The following is a 23,592-nucleotide window of genomic DNA, read 5'->3' on the forward strand; positions in this document are numbered from 1 at the left end:
TGCCTTACATGTTCTACAATATCCCTGCAGATTCATGGTACAACTCTTCTCTGCAACTCTCCTTCATGAAAAAAGAGAGCACTGCCTTTGTTAAAAAAACCTGAGCTTGCAGGCACTTAATCAGCTGAACAACTCCAATGTTTTCATTGGAAATATAAATATAAAGAGGAATTTCACTTTGGAAATCCCTCAGTAATGACACAGGTGGGACTAAGACTGTGATATGAACCTTACATGTGGTCCTATCTTGAGCTTGTTTACATTTGTTTCAACAACCTTCATTGAGATTTCACTCTGTATTAAGCCTCTGTAGCCTGGTGGCCTTTGAGGATGTGCTTTTACTCTCCAAGGCAGGCAGTTTGTTCTTAGAAAACTGATTGCCTGCTCTGCACCACACAGTTCCTTGGGCACACAGAGTTAGTCACAAGATCCTCACAAGAAATTTGTCTTTCCACATCAAAAAACCTTCTGCACTGGGACAGCACCATCTTCCTCGTCCCCTCCTTCCCTCAGGCTGTGTACTTGCCTGGAGTACAGCCTAAAAATTCTCCAGATGTAAAGCTAATCCTACTGGATGTGAATCAATGCCAGCTGCTGAAGTGAGACACAATAAATCAATGGCAAGGAGAAACAGAGACACTGAGGGGAAAGTAAATTCCTGTTGTCCTCATATATAGAGGCAAAAGTGTGAATGGTGAGAAAAAATAAGTAGAAGACCATTGGGCATTGAGCCTTGGTATAAATTGAAAGCACGTTCAGGATCAGAGATGTCAGAATTATTCCCCATTTCCTGCAGTCTCACGTTAACTGATGCATGACCAGCTGCCTCAGCTCCACCTTCACCTTTACATTAAGTAACTGATTCAAAGGATCAGAGGTGCAAACTGATTTGGGGACGAAGAAAAATTCAGCTCTGTCCCTTTCAGTCTAGCAGTGCACTCAAACCAGCAAACTTAGACATGAGCAATGCATGAGGAAAAGGACAAATAGCCAGCATGGTCTGCTTTGGATAGTCCCAACTTAACTTTTGTCACTGTCATATTTTCTGGAAAAATACTTTCATCAGGATTTCTTTTCCTGGCAAGCTGAGAATCCTCAGAGAAAAATGAAAACAATAATTATCTCATTGCTTCTTCTGTGTTTTGCCGCTTTGAGAATGTGGTTGGAGATTGTTTATCCAACATGTAAATTGTTTTGACTTACTGACCAATTACAGCCAGCTGTGTTGGGACTCTGGAAGAGGTCACAAGTTTTTCTTTAGTATCTTGTTAAGCCTTCTGTCTGTATCCTTTCTCTATTCTTTAGTATAGTTTAGCATGGCATTCTTTAATATAATATAAGTACATAAAATAATAAATTCGCCTTCTAAGAACATGGAGTCAGATTCTCAATTCCTCCTTCATGTTGGAGACCCCAAAAATACCACAAACGCTCAATTTGAAACTTCTGAAATTTTTTCTGATTCTCCAAACCCATTATTTTTCCCAGGATCTAAGCAAGCTGCTCTGATAAAAGATGCTGCACCCAAATCCGTGGCTAATTCCAAAAGCTGAGTGGCCTTGGGCACTGGACGTTCCCTATCCTGCTGATCTCCATGACAACTGAAGCCTATCAATACACATCAAAATTAGATTTTTCACTTTGACCAAGTGCAGTGACTTCAGAAGCACATTTGAAAACCCTTCTGCATTTTCTTCCTGAAAGCTACCTCATTTTTGCTAATCAGGAGGCTCCAGTGTGCGGCAAAATGTACAAGGCTACAGCAAATTTAGTGAAGTGCAGCCACTCTCCCTTTACAATCCGAAGCTTTATATTGTGCACATTGCTAAAGTATTTGTGGCCTTTTAAGCAGCAAGGCTGGAACAATTTTAGATATGTAAAATGTTTCAGACAGCACATGCGTGGGCAAAATCCTAAATTTACACACCCTACAGATGCAAGCACTTATGTATAAATCCCTCTGGCTTGAGCCCCTGGGTGTTCTGAGCTCTGTTCCATACCAGTTATGGCAATCAAGCCATGATGGCTTTGGTGATGTCTTTGAAAAGTGTTTATATCTGAAATTTCCAGATAGATGACGTTAACATTTCAGTGGGAACTCATAAAACACTCTTTAGCCTTTTTTTGGTGCCTCAAATTCTGTGGAAACAGGGCTGTTAGGGCTAATCCAACCCTTGATAGAACTGTTAAGAATGCAGCAAGCTTTGCTGTGTTTTCTTAAAAAATATATAAAAATCATTTCTGTAAAGAGAATTGCAGTGTTGGATAAAACCTGGCATTATTCTCTCCCTCGCTAACCTGCACACCTCCTTGATCTTTCAAGAGAAGGAGCATCTTTTAGTGGCTTCTCTTCTAATGCAAAATTGCTCTTTTTCAGTTCATGGCTTGCTCTTGTGACAAATGGGGGGGGAAAAGTCTGTGCTTTGCTCTTTTGGGCAAAGAACTTTGTTCTTTAAGGCTGGAGATCATGGAGCCAAGGAGAGATTTTAAGTCATCATTAGAGAATTCTTACACGTGAAATCCAGGCAGATTTCAAAATCTCATGAGTTCATCGACAACAAAAATCACAATTGTATCTTTTTGTCTGTATATCCATTTATACCATAAAATTTCCCATAAAAATGCCTTACAGCCACAGAAATAGTGTTAAAGACAAAGTCAGCCTATTTTTCAATTCTTCTACAAGAGAAAAAAGGACAGGAGTCAGCCTCCACCACACAGACACCACCTGTGAAGACCAAGGCCTTGCACCCTAAAATCTGCCTTCTAAAGATTTCCAAATAATAGAAGCAGAACCCTTTTCCATGAACATGAAATAAGATTTGTGATCCATGATTTCAAAGTCAGATCTCGCCAAAGCTCTGGTCAGGTGCTTGTATAGGATTGGAAATGGAATTTCCTTTATAAATATTGATTTGCTCTTCTGGAATGTTCCTCTGGCTGGTGGCCCATGAGATAACAAAACCCTTTTCCAGGTAGAAATAGTTTTAGGTCTAATCTCATCGTTTAAGTAAGAATGTGAAGGATGCACTAGATAAAAGGCAAAGTAGATTTGACAACCAAAAATTCACCTTCCTATCCTTGCCACAGGCACCTGAGGGATTTAGGTGCATTTTTCCCTCAGTTGTTCAGTAGCAATAACAGCTCCCAGGGACATTATATAAACACACTAAATATTCTGTGCTCTTTGATTTTCCAGCAATTGAAACCACAGATAGGTAATCAAAGCAGAATAGGGCTTTTGATTATTTTATCTGAAAATAAATAAATCCCTGTTAATTACACTCCTGCTAATTATGGTACAAAGCCTGCATGATCTTAAATTCCTAATGAGTACACTTAGGTTTGATGTGCCTGAAAAGATTGGCACAAATGAACACCCCCATCCTTTCAACCCAAAACATCCAAAGTAAAAGATAATAAAAAAAAAAAAAATCAAACCAGTACCCAAAATAATAATTTGCCTTGGGCAATTCACATGAAAAGTATAGGAGGAAATGAGCACATTTTTTTAGCACTTTATGTAAAGAAATCAAGAATTAATGTTGATCAAATCAGCAAGTATCTACTCCCCTGGCATTCCTCAGAATTGAGCACTAGGTCCTTGCTGACCATGCACTGACATCAAATGACCATCATCTGTGTTTCCCAGTGGATTTTCCTGTGGTGGAAAAGGATTACCCCAAGGACACGAGTTCCTTTTGCTGCTGGGTCGTTGGGTGCCCCAGCACCCATCTGGCAGCACCTGGGGGTCAGAAATTGCAGTGCCCTCCTAGAGAACACACTGTCCATCCAACATCTGCCATCTGCTTGTCAAAAAATCAGCCTTTTGGCACCAAGACCCTGCCAGTAATCACCAACTCCGGCACGCTGAGCACTTGCAGCAAGACAAAGCGGTAGCAGAATGAATCACTGCGATTCCAGTGACTTTGGAGGTGAATTTTTAGAGGAGTGTTGTTTACCAAAACATCTGGGTTACAACATTGCTTCTGCTGCCCTAAACCCTCTAGGTTGCAGCATAGGTAAAATCATACCTACCTATGATATATGCCTTGATTCTCCTTTCTTTCCAGCAAGATGCTGATTGGAGGAATGAGGTAGACCTGAATTAGCTAGATTATATATGTGGGGTTTGTTTTCTTTTCATTGAGCTTTCAACATGTGATACAAAATTTATGAAGAATCTGTCAAAGCAAAAGCAGAAACATACTTCCCCCTCCCAAATTATACCAGTCGTGATAAACTGGAAGTCATAATAAAAAAAAAATTTTTTTTTTCTTTTAGTTATATGTGCTTGATACTTGAAAATGAATGAAAAAACAAAGATTTGATGGAAATGTGTGGGTCTTTTTAATCTTAAGGGTTATTCCAGCATGCATCTACATCATGCACCTACTAAAACATAATAGTGGTGGGTTTTGGTAGTGATACGGATGATTTTCTCTCTAGAGTGAATATTTCAGCAATGCAACAATGCTTGTGAAAATAAAAGTGTGAATTTAAGCTTTGTGTAGGCATTTCTGTAGAAATATGGGGGCTTTTTTTGTTTTGTTTTATTTTGTTTTTTTTTTTTTTTGTTTGTTTTGTTTTGTTTTTTTTTGTTTTTTGGGGGGTTTTTTTTTGTTTTTTTTTCTTTTTTTTTTTTTTTTGAGGGGGTGATGTATTCTCTCTACAACAACTTGGCCCAGGATATTTGAAAAAATATTCTGATATACCAGTTTGCACACTGTTGGCTGGATTTTTCATGGTAAAAAGAGTGAAGTCTTGCCAAATCACTTTATTATCCATTTCCTAAAATTCCAGGGAAGAAACTGATAGATGATAAATCCATGCAAATAATGTGGGCTTGATGGGTTGCTCTGGGTGCTGAACCAGCCATTGTAGGGTTGTGAATATGTGTTTGCAGACCCCAGGACTGTGAGATCCCATTTAATTCATGGACTCCTGATGTGGTGCTCCTTGGCTCTCATAATATTGGGGTAACTATCCCTAAATAATCTGCTACTACTGATGCCTCAGGTTTTGGCTTTTATATTTTCCAGATTCTGTGCTGCTTTAGGGTGTGGGTCTGAGCTTCACATCAGGGCACGGTGAGCTCTGTGCACAGAGCAGGGAGACAAAACAATTCCTGCTCCAGCTGGGCACCAAGGACAAATGATCCAAATCTCAGCCCAGAGCACAAACACCGTGGGCTGGAGAGAGAAAAACAAGCAGGGTGGGACTGCCTGGGCTAAAGCTGGAATGGGACAATGAACTGCAAGGTGCAAATGGAGCAGAACTGATCCAAGGGAGAGACCCCGGGAGCGCTCGTGCATTTTGGGGCCATTTTGGTTCATCTTGGGTGCAGCCCTGGCTGGGCTCTTGTGCTGCCCAAGGTGCATCCATGGAGGAGATCCTTTTAATAAAGCCCTACTTTATTCTTTAGCTCTGTCTGGTCTCTGTTCTAGCTCAGCCTTCACTGATATTTACAAACTGCAATTGAAGATTGCTAAAATCAGTGGGTTCTTTCTGTTTGGAATCATGTTAATTAATTTATAACTGGATGGAAAATACTGGCACCAATTCAAGACATGGTCATTTGTTCTGTGAGATTAAACAGGGGGAACAGATTAAACAATGGGAAATGGCTTTAAATGGAAAGACAGTAGGTTTAGATTGGATATTAGGAAAAACTTATTTACTGTGAGGATGGGGAGGTCCTGGCACTGGGTGTCCAGGGCAGCTGTGGCTGCCCCTGGATCCCTGGAATTGTTCAAACCCAGGTTGAACAGGGTTTGGAGCAACTGGGGATAGTGGAAGGTGTCTCTGCCCATGGCAGGGGGTGGCACTGGATGATTTGAAGGCCCCTTCCAACCCAAACCATTTTATGTCTGTAACCATGGGACATTACTGCTCTTTATTTCACCAGCTAGGGTGAGAAACCTGCCTGAACTTCGTTAATAGCTGTCTTAATTACTCTAACAGTACAATCAATAGCTCTTTATGCTTCCCCACCTCCTGGGGATCTCAGAACTTATCCCTCAGCTAAAAATCTATTCCATTTGCATTATTGATCTTGCTTTGGTTCAATGCTTAATTTGGCAGAATTATTCAGGACTGACACAAGATTAACTGAAACCAGACACGTTTCAAGAAAAAAATCTTACATCTTTGGCACTCCTCACACTAAAAAGTAACTTATGGTTATGATGACTATTGGGAGAAAGTGTGAAAGTTTCTTAGAAAAATAACCCAAAATAATAAAAATTATCATTAATGGGGTGTCTTCTATGTCTTTCTTGAATTCCTACCTCAGCTGCTTAGACTTTTTGATGAATCTGTATTTTAGAGACCCCCAGTATTTTCAGCAGTAAAGAGGAGTTTCTCTCAAAAACATCAGCAAAAGAAAGATGGAGTGATTGCTCTCCCAGAACCTGGTGGGATTTTGGGGCTCAGCAGCACGCAGGCAGCTCTGAGGGGAACTAAAGGCATGAGGAAAGGTTGGGGAGGAATGAGACTGGTGATGAATGAACATACAAGTGGGTAAAATGGAAGTTTATAACCACCAAAGCTCTTGGCCACTCCAGGAAAATTGTGAGGAATCAACAACATGTTCCCAAGTTTTTGTCAACCTAAATGATCGGGTTGTTTAGAGAGGAAGTCTAGAATATTTTTTTTTTTTAATGGGAGTAAAGCCCTGGTAATGCATGGCACATGATACAAATGATTGTTTGATATTTTTTAAGGTAGATCTTATATTCTCTAGTTGCTGCACTGCATTAATTAAGCCTCAGTTCCCCTGCAGTGCTCTCTTCTGCCATGGCCCTGTCATAGCTCCCAGCCAACTTCTCCAGTGGGAGATTTTTAATAATGAATGCACAGTGGTAGCAATAAATGATTTATCTTTGCATTTAAGCCCATCCCTGGGGCTTTAAAAATCAAATACAGGCTTAAGTGCTTTGCAGAACCATCACCACCATGTCTGTGAAGTAGAAACCAGAGGTAGATTTTTCTAACAAAAATAAACATTACAAGGACCTGAACCTAAATAAGTACCAAACATATAAAAAAAAATCCTGCTCAAAGTAAGTAGCCAAGTTTTTGGGGTATTTTATTTTACTTTTTCTTTTTTTGATGATGGAAGCACAAGCTGTCTGGTTATTCCAAAAAATGGAAGACTGATATTAGAATAAATCTCAATCCCTGCTGCAGATCCATGAGGAATTACCTTCAGAAACAGGCTGAAAATCCTTCCTCAACCTCATGGTGCCTCACCTACTAAAGGGAAAGTGCTTAAAGATGTTCTGGAATAAAGATCTGGATGAGGAATTTGGTCTGATGGAATGATGCTACAATAGGTTAAAACAGCAAAATAGAACATGGAAAATGCTTAATATGAGTCTAAATGTGAGATATTTCAATATGGTGACAGAACCAGATTATGATCAATTGTCTTCCTTCCTTACAAACTCTCTTTTTACAGGGCATGTGCGCACAAATATTGACTCTGTCTGGTGGATATCTGCACAGAATTCTCAATTTCATTCCTTTTTATTGTCTCTGTGTGAACTTTTCTGCTGTCAAATCTGTTTGGATAAACAACACTCCGCTCCATAACACATACATCAATGCGAGATCCATTTATACACACCCGGTTATAAAAGTTGCAAAAAAACATGAGGAAAAAAAATAATGGCAGCGAATGGAACAGAAAATATGATGTTTTCTCTTGGTTTTGGTGGCTAACTATACACATAGGAAAAACACCAGCAAAACCCAGTCACCATATTGATCCAGGATGACAAAGGATGTTTGATAATCCAGTTAAATCTTTTGAGGCCGTGGCATGCTTTGCTTCATATTGTGAGATGTGCAGCAGACACCAAACATGCACTGAAAAATTCAGACTCAGAACCAGCTCTGCACACCTCAGGTGTTCATTAAATTCCAATAACTCAGGGATGACTTCCTAGCAGAACATCCAAGCCTTCATGCAAGCCCTAGGCAGACCATGCACAAGTTAACTAAGTCTCATCCTCAGTTTTATTTCTGAGGTAAATCCACCCACAGAATCAATTTAAAACATTATTTTTAGCTGTGGAAACACAGTTTAGAGCAACGTGAAAGGGGCAGTGCTTTCAGTAAGTGAATATCTGGTTACAGACATGAAAATTGATGTAGAAAATATTATCATTTAATGTAAATCTCAACTAGATAAAGGGGGAAAAAAAAGAAAAATAGGCAGCTGGAGGACATATTTTTCCCTGAAAATTCTCATTTAGATGGATGACCTCAGTATAGTATGATTGTGCTTGCTTAGGGTGAAACTAATCACTGGATAATTGTATTTGCTACCAAATAAGCATCTCTTTACTTTACCCTAACATCTCTTAGTTTTATTCAACGTGTTCATAGTTTGCCTATTTTCATCAGGAATTTAATACTAAATTAAATAGTCCTTCTACATCTATGTGTACAAGAAAGCTCACAAAAAATCCCAAAACCAAATGTGTGTGGTGTTTAGGCCAGCACCAGAGGTGCTGCCCCATATCATGGTTATTCCAGAGGATTATATAATTTTTATATGGAGAATGACTGCATGCACTCAAAATCATGATGACAACCACTTCAACTGGCCAACCTCTGCCCTCTTAGATGGAAACTAATAAAAAGGATTCCAGCTTAAAAAGCCATAAAAATCACAAAGCTGCAACATGTTTTTAGGATTTTAAAACAATTTTAAGAGGGGTATGTGTGAAATGTTTGGCTTAAGTGGAATGTATTTAAGTTTACAAGAAACATGGACATAAGTATGTCTAGGGGATCTTCCTACACTGTAATTCAGCATAAAATTAATTAAAACTTTTCACCAAACCTCATTGATTTCAGTGAACTTTGAACCATGTCCTGGAACTTATGAAGCACAGCAAACCATCCCATGAGGATAACAACAATTTTTATACCATTATGGTAATTTTCAGAGAACTAACATGTAAAAACGTTAGATTTGGTTTGGGTTTGGTTTTAATCTTGTATTTATGCTTATTTAATAGGCCTTTTAAAGAAATGTGAAAGTTGGCATTAAAATGCACTTTCATGGATGATGGATTGAAAAATAAAGTAAAAATCAAAATAATTTAATAGACCTTGGAACTATTTTCAAAAATCAGCCTAATTCAAGTGAGGTTTCTTTTTTACTTTGTGGGTTTTTCCTATGTGTATATCAATAATTTAAATTGATTACTGCTTTATTTGTACTTACAAGTAAATGCTGGATTCATTGCCCCCGATGTCAGGTGACTGGAGTTTCTGCACAAGTATCACAATTATGCCAATAAAAAGCACAAAGTTTATCTGGGGGAAAGACAAAATAGTGAAAAATGGTGACAATTACATACTTTTATAAAGTATGAAAATGAGACATTCCCAGTGACTTGCTGGTTAGATTTCCTTTTTTTTCTCCAAGCTACAGTCTAAAAGTTTTATAGGGCCAGCAGTAATGGGGAAAGTTCACATGGGTCTTATCCCCCTTGCTGCAGCTAAAATGAGGCAGAATTTCTGCAGTTTTAAGACAAAAGAAGAGAAACATAAATGGAAAACTTCCAACATTTTTCATTATCAATCTGTGCAGAGTAAGAAGAAAGATCCCTGGACAAAAAAAATCTTAAAATAAAGACCTCCAGAGTAAAGGCATTCTTAACTCCTGTTCTCTGACCAACAGACTTCTCAGTTTAACAGTTTCCCTCAGTTTTAAAAACCTGGAGAATTAAAAAATTAATTTATTTCAATGCTTTGGCTTGAGATTTGGCTGTCACCAACTCCACAGCTTCTTAGAGCCTGAGCAGTGGAAATTTAAGTTGGTCCATTATAAAATCTTACACTCCTACAGGGAGATCAGAAACTGAACATGAGCATCAGCATCAGTCTCATAATCTGAAGACTGTGAGTTTGATTCTCACATGGGGCACTATTATAATGTTGGTTTTTGGCTTGTGGGGTTTTTTGAGTTGTTTTGGGGGTTTTGGGGGGTTTTTTGGGGGATTTTTGTTGGTGTGGGTTTTGTTGTTGTTGTTTGTTTTCACTTTTTTGTTTGTTTGTTTGTTCTGTGTTTTTTTTTTAATGAGATTGGCATTGAAGGTACCTGAAGATATTTGACTCAAATGTTTATTTTTTCTTATTTATGTTACAGCCTCACAGGTGGGGAGTTCTGTAGTATTCTACTAAAAAGGTATAAAATGGTTAACTATTTTTTGTTATAAGGATTTTTAAGGTTAAACTATCTAATTAGGAAATTACATTTAAATTATTTTCACTTTTAACATAGTAACTAATCACTCAAAGTCCGTTTCTGTTTAATTACAAAATACTTCTCAAACTTATAAAGAAGAAGGTGAAGAAGAAGAAGGACTAGTCTCTGTTTTAAAATTTCTATCTTGTTCTGTATATATTACTATGTTCTAAAACCCCAAACACTAAGTTTTCCACCTTGTGATATTATAAACTTCTAAGTAAACTACACACTTGTAATCCCAGTGTCATCAACCAATTTTGGAAGCTTTTTCTATGGCTTCGGGTCAAATGTATTGGTTTCTTGGGAGTCAGAGTCTGTCCGTACAGAAAGTCTAAAATTCTCAGCATCTAGAACTCTCTTCCAGAAGTTTCTATCTGATCTGAGGACTGCAAAGGACTGGAGAAGCCCAGATGTTTCTTGCTGGTTTTTTGGTCCTTTAATGCCTTCAACAGAAACCAGTTTTAACTGATTCTCTAAGCAGAACATGATCCTTCATAGACTATGCCTGTAAAACATGGAAATTCACACATGGACAAAAACCTTGGATCATTGAACCCTCGCTGTTTTGGTGCTGAAATTGGCTGAATTTCCCTTCATTTCTCTGACAGCTGCTGGATTTTACAGAGCTGTCCAAAGATTTCAAAGGAGAAAACCCAAACCTGATAAAACTTCCTGGTTTATTGGTTACCTGTGAGCTGGATGTCTGAATTCCTACAAAACCCACTGAAAACCTGATTAATTACATCTGCGGAGTGTGGAGAGCAACTTAGAATGCCCAGAATGAGACACTTCCATGTGGCAAGCCCGACAGATTTTCAGGTGCCACTGATCATATTGGCCAGGGGCTCAATTTATTTTCTTAAATGCAGGAGCCCAACAGCATTTTAAAATTCTCATATTATTTGGAGCAACAGAATATCTCCTTCTCTTCAGATATTCAAAATCCATCTGTACATAATCCTGAATTATATGTTCTAGGGAATCCTGCTTAATCAGGTAGGTTGGACTAAATGATTTCCAGTAATTCTTTCCAATTTTAGCTGTTCTGTTAAGGCCAAACAGGGCACTTTAGAACCTCTCAGTCCTCCATGTGCAGGTATCTGACAAAATTTGAGCCAAATCCAAGACTTCCATTGATTAAAGAGAGCTCAGACACCTTGCTGACAATAAACACTGACCAAGTACCATTTTAAATCTAATATTAGATAAATACATGTAGCTGTGAAATTAATCCCATTGAGCAGGCAGAGTACATTTTTCTGGTCACTTACCAGGGAAAATTTACTATTTTACTATTTAAATTTACTACATTTAAATTCTTAAATTTACTATTTAAAATTTACTATTGTTTTAGGTGCCCTGGATTGTCCCACTTGGCCTTCAGCTGCCGCCCCAATTGGCCCAGAATTTCCACACATCCTATGACACCTCTGCCAGCCCCAGACAAATGTTCTTCATGCTCTGGGGTCTTAATTATGGCATTTGTGTCTGTGTTTAACTGAATAACTCCTTGGCTTGCAGGCAGTGCTCCATCATTAAATTTGTATTAATCCTTCTTAATAATGAAGCTCCTTGGCTTTGTGGGTGACAAATGATGGAAATTTAGAGAATTTTCCCACAGGGGTGCAGCACAGTTTGTAAAGTATTTGAAGATGTTTAAATTGGTTATTTGTCCTCAGGAGGGATGAAGAATTGTCTTCTCCAAGTTCTACTCACCATGATTGACCCAACCACGGGGCCCTTGATCACCCACCACAAGGCAGTGTTGTCATTCATGTCCCAGCAGCTGCAACCATTGAGGAAAGAATGGGATGGGGAAAGAGAAAGGAAAAAAAAAAAAAAAAAAAAGACAAAACAATGAAATTCATGAACTTACAACTGTTTTTAAGGGGGCAGAATGTGGGAGATTGATTTCTCAGCTAAATTATTTTATCTATGTTCAAAGTGACAGTTCTTTACTTTGTCTTATTGCAGCTTTCTTTTAGAGCCTTTCCACAATCATTTGGAAGTAAAATAAGTATTTTTGTGGCAGTTTTGATGGCGTTCCTATTAAACAGCTTAGATATTTTGGAAAAACCCTTTAAGTGTATTTCTGTGTCTGTAATACAACCCTGAAGTTGTCCCTTCAAAAAAAAGGAAAAAGAAATAAGTCAATATATGGGGGGTTTTTTTGATGGTTATTCCAAAGTTTGATGTCTCACTTACTTTTCCAGGGTTAGCAGATATGAATGTTGGTTTCTGGCCCTGACACAAGGATTTTTACACATTTCCAGTACACCAGGATCCTGGTTGTATTCACATATTGGAATGATTTTCCAGTCATTGTGTTGCAAGTCCTATGCAGGATTCATCTGAGAAGGATCAAATACTGGGCAGGAGTTGGGATCAGCTCCTTTGTTAAGCTGTTGCTAGTGAGTAATCATAAATAAAATAGCATTTCTACCCCAAATTTTAGAATCTTCTTCTGAAATCCTCAAAGGATTTTGCACAAGGTTATTTCACACAGGTGCACTTGGATATTCAAATATATGGCTTATATTCAAAGAGAGTTTTAATGCTAACATACATTTTTAGAGCTAGAAAACAAAAAATAATGAAAATAATCTTATTTTCCAGGCACTGCTACACTATTATACTGTCTATTATTTATTGTTGAGAAATGTCTTCATGACTTTTAAGTCATCAAGAATTTGTCAACTAAAAATTATCTTTCATTTCCCTCCACTTTCTTGCCCTGATTTTCTCCCTAGAAAATATAAAATCACGGAAATCTGTCTAAATTGTTCTTGCAGCTCTGAGAAGGAATTTTTTTCCTTCCCACTGGGAAATGAGCCAAAGTCCCAGCAGAGGCTGTCATGGTGCATTTGTCAAATGCCAAAAAACAATTGGGGAGAACACAGAGGAATAAAACACTGCGGGTCTCATGAGAGCTTACTACAACTTCAGTGTCATTTAAATGGTTGTGTGGTAGCATCTGGGGAAAAAGGGAAAATCTTCAAACAAAACTACATACATGTGTAAAAGTGTGGAGGCAGAGCTAAAATCCCATCATCAAAGTGTGTGTGAGAGAAATCCCAAATGGCTGAGTGATGCTTGGTTTAGAAATTTCATTTAAATTTATATTTGCAGTTGAACAACATTAATTTTTTGCATTCTTTCTCATTCTTTTAATTCTTTCATTCTTTTCAATTGAACAATATTTATTCATTTCAGATGGATATATCTGAATTTTTTTTCAGATATTTATAAATTTCAATATATTTATTCATTTCAGATATTTTACTGGATTCCCCTAAAACCAACAATAAGGATTTGTATGATACAGCTGGTGCAAAATGAGAAAATTTACACTAAATTATGGATTTTAGCTTCTATTTGCACAGCATGGAAAGCTGAAATCATCCAAAATCAAAGGGGCTGATGACTGAGATTTTCAAATTAATAATTCCTGATCACTTTGGATACCCAACTTAAAATATTTGAAAGGGGATAAATGCTCAGAGGGATCTCCTCACCCACAGTGTGGAAATCAGGCTTTTTGTCAGTGATCAACAATGATATGGACCTAAAATCACCAATTATCTTTTAAATTCTTTTTATGCACTTATAAATTAGGTGCTGTCCACTGAAAATTACCCATTATTTGCAGAGCTCAACCTCCTTATGATGGACATTAAATCTGCCCCGAAAGTCTTTAGTGAATTGACCAATACTGGAAGAATCTGGGCAAATTATTAATTATTAATTTAGCCGTAAAAGTAGATATTGATGTATGGCAATATTTCTGTGTAGGAATGAGGAATTACAAGGATAGAAATCCACCTCTAATTCCAGTTATCTGGACTGTAACAGCTCAGTTAATTACCCCAGAATCTGGCTGGGACAAAGAGGACCTTGGAGGTTGTTTTGGTTTTTATTTTTTCCCCCACTGATATATTTTAAATGTGCACTCTGATACATCATCCCCTACAAATTCCCATTCTCAGACCTCTCTGCTTTTTTCTTCTCCTCTTTTTAGACCTTTTCTTCTACTTAAACCACTCCCCTGTTTTTCCAGGAGCTCAATTCCCAACTTCCACCTTGTAGATGCCGACAATGAAGCAGATCAATCTCACACAGAGATTTTCAAGGATTTCCAAGGATATCCAGTCCCTGTGACCACCTACAGGATAAATGTGGAGGAAGGAACCACCATCTCCTCCTCAGATAGAAAAAGTGGGAATGCATCACAGAACATTTGGAATTTTCTGCACTACGTATGAAAATTTGGAATTTCCCGCACAAATAAGCTCCCTAATTTCTGTCAAATGCTTCCCTACAGTGCGGGATGAAAATAAATTACTCTTTTCCAGGATGGATGAAGGGAAGGGGGCCAGAGGGCTGGGGAAGGGATGTGATTTCCATTTGCAGAAGGCAGAGTCTGATCTCTGGTGCGCGTCTGGAATAACTCCGCTTAAATCAGGAGCAGAGCTCTGGATCAACAGAGCTGCATTTACCTCCTCAATCCTGCCACTTCCAGGGATGGAAGTCAGGAGCTGAAGTCGAGGCAGCTCTGCCAGTTTTGTAAGGAACAGGCAGGAGCTCTGAGCCTGTATTTCAGTCCATGCCTTTGCCACCGACGTTTTCCAGTTCAGTAATTTCCACATTTTCGGGCTCATGCTGGCTTCTCCCCTACTCCCCGAACAATGCTGGCTGATTTTTAAAAAGTAACCACTGAGACTCTCAGCTAGAACCTGTCTAAATGTCTTGCATGCTAAATAGCTTCTCTAAATAATAGGAATTGCCTCGGTTGCTTTGGTTTTTTGTTTCTTTTTCTTCTTTTTTCCTTCTTTTTCTTCCTTTCCTTCTCCCTACCTGCAAAATGCAAGGGCTGTTTGGACTTGTAAGAGAAATTAGTGCTTTCAGGGCCAGTGCTGTGATTCTAATAATGACACAACAGGGGTTTCTGGCTTGTTTTGCATGGAAATAAATGATTTAATTTGTCTTAATGTCAAAACAGAACATTGGGTCACAGCACTGGCATCCCCAGTGGAGGAAAGGCTTTATTTGCTTTCCAGAGAGATTCTGAAAGGACAAGGATGAAGAAAACCTGAGAGAACAATGAGTTTTGTGGAAATTTTGCATTGATGTATTTCCAAATTAGGCAAAATTAAAGCACAAGCCTCAATGACTTGGAAATGGGATTTTGGTACAAAGTGCCTTTCTCTCAGTTCTGTGTTTTCAAAGAACCACTGACTGATTTTTGAAGTTTTACTCAGTCTGCCTCATTTTTTCTAACATTTCACCAGGTTCAAGCATAGCTTATGTAAAACATTGCCAAGTTTGTCTTTTCAGGGTGTAAGTACACTTCCATTGCTACCTGCCTGATCTGCTGCTCTATGGGAGCAGATACTGACTACCAAAATATGCAGGTGCTCCAGTTCTGGGAGCAGCTTTTCCTTCTGGTCCTTTAGAACAGGATATTTGCAGCCTTTGTTTCTCTACCAAAAAAGACAATTTGGGAAGGACCTACCCTTTTGAATTCTTTATGAAATATTTTTTTTTCCACATAGAAGACAGAATGCGGATTTCTGTTTCATCTCTCTTCATCTCCCCAGCAAAATTCATGTAAAACCCTTCTCAGTGGGACGCTAAACTCCTAATTGCCCTGGCAAATCAAAGCTCAGCAATGCCTTGTGCAGATTTCTTTCATTTCACTGGATTTATCTCCAATAATTTCTACAGCTGAGCTCATCACCTTCATCCTACTCCACAATGAGTGGGAAAAAAAGCAGAGAATTATGTGAGATTCCACTTGTAAGATAAGACAAACAATATCCTGCACTCCAGTAAATTAATGGAGCAGGGAATGGGGTCAGCTGCAGGTTTACAGGTTTGATGCCTGAATCTTTTAGGAATTCCCCACTGCAGTGGTGGCACAGACATCAAACTGTAACTCTATGAACAGAAAAGTACTTGAACCTCTGCACCTAAATTGTGTTAGTACACAAATAGATGTGAGAAATGAAAGGAGAAAACAGAACAAGAGGAAATGGCCTCAAGTTGGGCCACAGGATGTTCAGGCTGGACATCAGAAAGAATTTTTTCACTCAAAGGGTTTTTGAACTTTGGATGGGGCTGCCCAGGGAGGTTTGGAGTCCCCATCTGTCTTAGGTTGGAAATAGGGGAATTCTATTCCTATCTGTTAGAGGTGGGGCAGTTCTCTGCTGTTCATGGGGCAGTTTTTCCTTTATCTCTCCCACAGCCAACCCTCCCTCCAGGAGATCTCTGCTGTCCATGGCCACTGAGTGTCCCTGCAGGGCTGATCCAATCCCAGCATCCCATGGGGAGATGCTCCGCCCAGGGGAGGAGCCAAGCATTCCTACCTGGATCCAATCTGGGCCTGGCACAGCACAGCAGCCTTTGCCCCCTGCATTGCCGGAGGAGCAGCTTTCTGCTGCCCTGCATGGCCAGAGGGAGCCCAGGCCCATCTGCAGCAGCCCTGGAGCTGCAGAGGAAAACTCCCCCCTTGTGCAGGATCCCTGCTGCAGCAGAGCCACAGCTGGCACTGCAGGAGGGCTGAGCCCCCCTGGGATGGGGCTGGGACACCGCCCTGACACACAGGGGGCAGGGCATGGTGCTGAATCTGTCAATTTTTTGTTTTCTTTTTTGTACTATTGCATTTGGATTTTTAATTTTCCTATTAAGGAACTGTTATTCCTACTCCCATATCTTTGTCTGAGAGCGCCTTAATTTCAAAATCATCATAATTCAGAAGGAGGGGGTTTGCATCTTCCATTTCAAGGGAGGCTCCTGCCTTCCTTAGCAGACACCTGTCTGTTCAAACCAAGACACCATCCCTGGAGGTGACACTCAGTGCTCTGGGCTGGGGACAAGGTGAGGATCAGTCACAGCTTGGACTCAGTGACCCTGGAGGTCTTTCCCAACCTCAAGGATTCTCTCACTTTGTGATTCCTCTCCAATCGACACACTCACTCCTGTGGCACCCTTGCCATGGTGCTGGATGCACCTGGAACCATTTCCCACACAGCAACACCTACCCAGTGTCATCGAAGTGGAGCCTCAGCACTGCCCAGACAGTGACACAAATTGTTGGGGTACCTGCAGAGGACGAGACAGTGACACATGAACAATCCAGACACACTTGACACTCATCAATGAGCATTTATGCAAGCTCTCCACTGAGGTTTTATTTCTTAACAGCACTTGTACATGGCATAAAGCAATTTATTGAGTTAATTCAGAGCTCCAGAAACATCCCTGTCAGTCAGGGGTGGGATTGTAGGAGCAGAACTGGGAGCAGGAAAAAATTGATGCTGTGCCAGGTCATTGTTGCCCTGTGCTTTGCTGCATCTTGCTGCATGAAGAATAAAACAAAGCCTGGACAGAGGAGAATCAACCACATCCATGTTTAGAGCTACTGGAATCATGCAAGAATTGCAGTGCCAGATGTTGAGCTGGAATGGAATTATGGGATTCTGTGTATTCTTCTCTGGTTTTGTTGTAAATGATTTACATATGTTGCATTTTTTCTGGTACAGTGTAAATAACCAGTTTTTCTTTACTTATTCACAGATGAGAAGTTTCCTCTGCTCACAGGAATATTTAATTTTTTCCATTAAAAAAATACCAGAAAAAAACAACAGACTCCAAAAAAAGAGTGTTGGGGTAAGGATTTAATTCCTATTTCAGATGTTTCTTCATTTTCAAAAAATGCATGTAAAATGTAAATTTAATTGAAACAGTAAGAACTCACTGAGAAACCTGGACTTATTTTCCTTTCTGAAAATCCTAGAAATGTGTTTTGTTTTGTTTTCTTTTTTTCCAGTGGAAATATTTTTATAAATTAATGTATTTGTGCAAGACAACTCTGGGTAAGTTGGATCTCCACTCTATGGTAAATAAAATCTTTGACAAGAAACTGCTGACGTCTGTTCAGGCACCACTGGAAAAATGAAATGCTGAAACCCAAACAAAACAAGGACCTTGATAACCCCAGCTCCCAGCAGTGAACAAGACTGTGGTGAGTTGACAGGAACAATTATATTTAATACATTTTGCAAGACTGTGTTGATGTCACATTAATTAATCAGTCATTTGAACTACTTAGACGAGCCTCTGTCTAATCAAATTCTCACCATCAGAAATAAAAATATCCCTGTTAGACCTGGGTGACTGATGGAGCCCACCTCCTTCAAACAACCACAAAGAGAAGAATTTGAAAGGAAAATTATATAAAAAAATAAAATGACAGGCTTTGGGGAGAAGATATCATGCATATTAAATTTCAGTTAAAGTCTGCTTTTCTCACAGGTGAAGACTTAGAGAACACTGAGAAAAAAACATTTTTGCCCTTAAAGGAGTTAAGATTAATTTTTGAATATCAAATTTTAATTTTAATTGTATCAAATGAACTTTAAAATATCAAGTATTTGCCCAGAGAAGCTGTGGGTGATCCAGCCTTGGAAGTGTCCAAGGATGAGGGTTGGAGCAACCTGGGATGGTGGAAAATGTCCAGAGAAGGGGGAGTGTGAATGAGATGAGTTTTAAGGTCTCTTCCAATCCAAACCATTCTTTGATTTTGTAAAACATGGGTCTCATGTTTTATTTAGTTTCCTCTATATAAATTTTGATGCTATGAATAGCGTTCCAAATCTCTAAAATGTGCAGAAAGACAGAATTAAAACTAAATGTGTCATAAAAATGCATTTAAAAATCCCATGTTTCAGATCAGCTTGAAGCTTTGAACCATCTGCTTTATGAATATACAAATCCTCACACTACTTTTCTTTACATCAAAAGATTTCTATCTCTCCATCGCCTCCTTTTCAGCTTCTGAGGAATGGTAGGAAACAGACAAGCCCTGAAGGCTGAGATTTATTCTTGCTGACTTGTGCTGCCCTGAGTTAGTGATCCTTGTGCAGGCTGCCCTAGAGCAGAGACTAGACAGAGCTAAAGAATCAAGCAGGGATTCATTAAAAGGCCTCCATGGATGCACCTTGGGCAGCACCAGAGCCCAGCCAGGGCTGCACCCAAGATGAACCAAAATGGCCCCAAAATGCACGAGCGCTCCCGGGGTCTCTCCCTGGGATCAGTTCTGCTCCATTTGCACCTTGCAGTTCATTGTCCCATTCCAGCTTTAGCCCAGGCAGTCCCACCCTGCTTGTTTTTCTCTCTCCAGCCCACGGTGTTTGTGCTCCTGGGCTGAGATTTGGATCATTTGTCCTTGGTGCCCAGCTGGAGCAGGAATTGTTTTGTCTCCCTGCTCTGTGCACAGAGCTCACCATGCCCTGATATGGAGCTCAGACCCACACACTAAAGCAGCACAGAATCTGAAAATGTAAAAGCTAACCCTGAGCCATCATTAGGAGCAGGCATTAGCAGAAAGCTCAGGAAGACAGCAGTCCATCCAGAGAATTCACCAGCACATTGCAGATTTAGGAAGGAAAAACTGCCTGGATCAACAGAGCCATATGCAGTTCTCATTAATCCCTCAAGATGAGGACACTGAGGTCTCAGCACATTTGGAGAAGCAGATCAACATCCAGATGCTGCGAAGTGCTGAGCTCTTCTTTCTCACTGCTTCAGTGCATCTCCCTCCCCACCAGCCTGAGCTGAGGGACTGCATTTGCCCTCCAGGGATGGAATCCAAGAGTCTGGAAGTGCCTCTATAGGCTTTGCAAATTGCCAATTGTTCCCAGCAGATCAGGGGAACTGTGAGTCCAGCTGAAACGTGTGGGAGATGAGAAAATAATTGTACTTAAGAAAAAACCAAAACAGAACTGTCCAAATCTGGAGAGTTATTAATGGTTATTGCTGATGCTGCTTTGAATCTGAAGTGATTGGAGTTTGTGTCCACCAACACAAGCTGGACCAGGTATCCAAGCTGGGCATGGACCTGCTGAAATTAAATCCAGAGGAGGCCACAGAGATGGTCCAAGGGCTGGAGCCCCTTTACTGGGGAGAAAAGCTGGGAGAGCTGGGAATGTTCCCCTGGAGAGGAGAAGGCTCCATGGAGAGCTCAGAGCCCCTTGCAAGGCCTGAAGGGGCTCCAGGAGAGCTGGAGAGGGACTGGGGACAAGGGATGGAGGGACAGGACACAGGGAATGGTTCCCACTGCCAGAGGGCAGGGATGGATGGGAGATTGGGAATTGGGAATTCCTGGCTGGGAGGGTGGGGAGGGGCTGGGATGGAATTCCCAGAGAAGCTGTGGCGGCCCCTGGATCCCTGGAGGTGTCCAAGGCCAGGCTGGACACTTGGAGCAGCCTGGGACAGTGGGAAGTGTCCCTGCCCATGGCAGGGGGTGCAATAGATGACATTTAATGTCCCTTCAAACTCAAACCACTCTGGGATTCTGTGAAGTCCAGTTTAGCTCAATGCCAGTTATCATCCATGGCGCTCAACTAAAAACTAAATATTTTGAGGTTGCAGTAGAGAATGAATCCATCTGGGCAGTTTATTCAATACAAGGACTGATTTAATAAATACTGAAGTCAGTTAATATAAGCTGGTTTTCATTATTCTCACATGCAGACAAATCCACAGATATGAAAATTGTGCAAACCTAATTAAAGGAACTCAACCTCTGATTTATGTTCTGATTACAAAGGTTTTGCAAATTGCAATTTTGCATCGCTTTCTTTTCTAATTGTCAGATTTCCATGTATATAACCCCCAATTTCTCCTTGGAAACACATTTTTCTCTCAGCTATAATGTGATTATACAGCTGTGGAGGTACAAAAGGAACCCTGAACACCTTTTCCAGCAGTTTCTTTCCCAAAGGCCTTTTCCAGTAACCATCCATTTCCAACAGCCTTTGTATGGCACAGCTTATTTATGATAATTTGCTGACTCCTTTCTCCCTATACCTTCTCTACCTTCTAGAAAGATTTTCTCACCCTACTGTAAGGAGTCTTTGCGAGGAGATGAAAATTTTGGTTTGTGTACAGCTGCTTCAGGAGGGGAAAAACAAGACCATCTGTTATTTCTTGAAGGTTTAGTCTACATTTTTTTCAGAGGAGATCAGTTTAAGGCATGGGGTTTGTGTGTAGATTTTACACATGAATATACAGGATTGCTTCTATTTCAAAACATGAATATACAGGATTATTTCTACTTCAAAAGTGTCTGTAAGTATAAAAATCGAGTTTAACATTCTCAGGGAACATTTTAAATGAATGTATTCTTCTGCATTCACCATCTGACTTCTGCACAAAAAAACATCTGCAAAGAATTGCTTGCATTAACACATCACAGGAATCAATTTATATCCAGAAGGCCAGAATGAAAAATAATTACCATGGTTATCATCATTTAACTGGCTTTTCTGAAATAAATATTGTTCCTTCCCAGTGCAAGTTTTTATTTCCTATCCAGGTAGGATAAGCAGATGTGAATACCCTTTGGATACATTTTCAATTTAGTTATTATCTGAAAGAAAGGCACAAATGCAGCCTTAGAAAATAGACTAGACTTAGCCTTGCAGATTTGATTATGCTGAAGAAGTTGATGTTAAGATCATATCTTTTAGGAGGCAATTTTCTGTTGTAGATTACTCCTCTGCAAGAGATGTGGTGTCCTCAAGATATCAGTGCAACTCTATTCACACAAAAAATCACAACACAGCTTGGGCTGCAGTGGTAATTCTGTGCTGTGATAATTCACTTGTGGGGAATTTTGGAAGGGATTTGAGATGGGACCTTTGAATTGTTTTTGATGATGTGGTTTATTTTCTTATCTTCTACATGGGCAGGAAGGGTGAGTTCAGCTCACATCTTCACTGCATGGTTCAGAAGGTCACAAGATCTTTAGTTAAAGACCTTTTAAGGAGTTATTGACCAATAAAACACTGCCAATAGGATATTTATGGTTTTGACCCAATCCTTAAATATTTTGTCTTATGGGCCCATGCTACAGTGTAAGTATGGATCTATATGTTCCTTAAGCATGGGTCCATGTGTTCTTTAGCCAATTGTGTTATGATACACAAACCTACAGTAGTGCATTCTAAACTCCTTGTTTACTCTTGTAACTGCATTTATTTTGATATATCTTAAACTCTAAAACTCTAAACTTTCCTTAGCTTAATGTGCCTTTGCTTTAAACTATAAATATTGATATTTATAGAATTCCAAAAGTGACCATGGATTGGAGGATGAAATTGCCCCCTGTCCAACCACACTGGTCAAACCAACAGTCTACCAATTTTCTCTTCCTCCAGAAAGGAATGTAAAACAATCATTATTTACATGAAAAGTGCTTGAGAAACTCCATTACAAAAATGTAAACATTAGAAGGCTTAGAAGAACTTTAGTAGAACAGGGTGACAAATTAGCAACCCCCCGTGCCCACAATTTGGACTTTTATAAATCCACATTTTCACTTCTTTCACCTAAGTATGGGAGCCTTTTCCAAGGTCTCAGATCAAATCCTGTGTTTAGTTCTAAGATTTGGCTTACAACTCCAAAGTTCTGAGAGTTCCTTGCATTTCGAATTCCAGCATGATTCCAACATAATTTCAACACTATCAAGACTAAAATTATAGTTTAAACCTGACATGAAACTACCATGTCACAGTCAAATTTTCTGGAAAAATCCCTTTGCCTAGGATTTTGCTCCTGGGAAGCTGAGAAGACTCAGAGAAAAAGGAAAACAATAATTCTCTGATTTGCTTCTCCTGTGTTTTGCTGCTTTGGAATGTGTTTGGACATTGTTTGCCAACAGGTTTTGTTTCATTGGTTTCATGTAAATTGTTTTGACTTATTGGTCAGTAACAGGCAAGCTGTGTCGAGGCTCTGGAGAGAGTCACGAGTTTTCATTATTATTTTTTTATCCTTTCTGTGTTCTTTAGTATAGCTTAGTATGGTATTATTTTATATAATATAGTACCATAAAATAATAAATTAGGCTTCTGAGAACATGGAGCCAGATTCATCATTCCTTCCTGCCATGGGGCACCCCACAAATGCAATAACGCCACACGTGGTTTGTGGAGCCATCCTGCACACCAAGACACGTTGGAGACAAGAAGTGCCACCTACCCCAGCCAATGATTGTGTACCAGTAGAAATATCTCCTCTCTGGGAAGAAGGTCTCCACCAACAAAGTGAAGAGGTACAACCCCTCGATGAACAGCCAGAAGTAGTTGGACATGACGCAGTAGTGAAAAAACACCATCACTGCTTTGCATTCCACCTGCAGGGGACGGAGAAGAACAAAGTTATTTCTGCATTGCTTAGGCCTAGAAAAAAATGCTTTCAGCCTCTCCAGATCTCAGTGGAAAGAGCTGGGGCTGGTATTACACACTTTTAATGGTAAAGGT

General features: G+C 39.7%; 1 protein-coding gene across 11 annotated transcripts in view; it reads right to left on the reverse strand.

Annotated features, from left to right (window-relative positions):
• The window catches only part of ADCYAP1R1 (ADCYAP receptor type I), a 147,642-nt gene that overhangs the window by 14,488 nt on the left and 109,562 nt on the right, over nt 1-23,592 (reverse strand). For all 11 annotated transcript variants that reach the window (XM_054274200.1, XM_054274212.1, XM_054274211.1 and 8 more), the window contains 4 exons: nt 23,312-23,465; nt 17,311-17,371; nt 11,987-12,056; nt 9,242-9,333 (listed from right to left, as the gene is read on the reverse strand). In XM_054274200.1, coding sequence (XP_054130175.1) covers nt 9,242-9,333; nt 11,987-12,056; nt 17,311-17,371; nt 23,312-23,465 — 377 coding nt within the window. The remainder of the gene's footprint in view (nt 1-9,241; nt 9,334-11,986; nt 12,057-17,310; nt 17,372-23,311; nt 23,466-23,592) is intronic.

The sequence above is a fragment of the Melozone crissalis genome, unplaced genomic scaffold, assembly GCF_028551555.1.
Source record: "Melozone crissalis strain CALT ecotype California unplaced genomic scaffold, PUWL_Pcris_2 ptg000016l_1, whole genome shotgun sequence".
Taxonomy (NCBI): domain Eukaryota; kingdom Metazoa; phylum Chordata; class Aves; order Passeriformes; family Passerellidae; genus Melozone; species Melozone crissalis.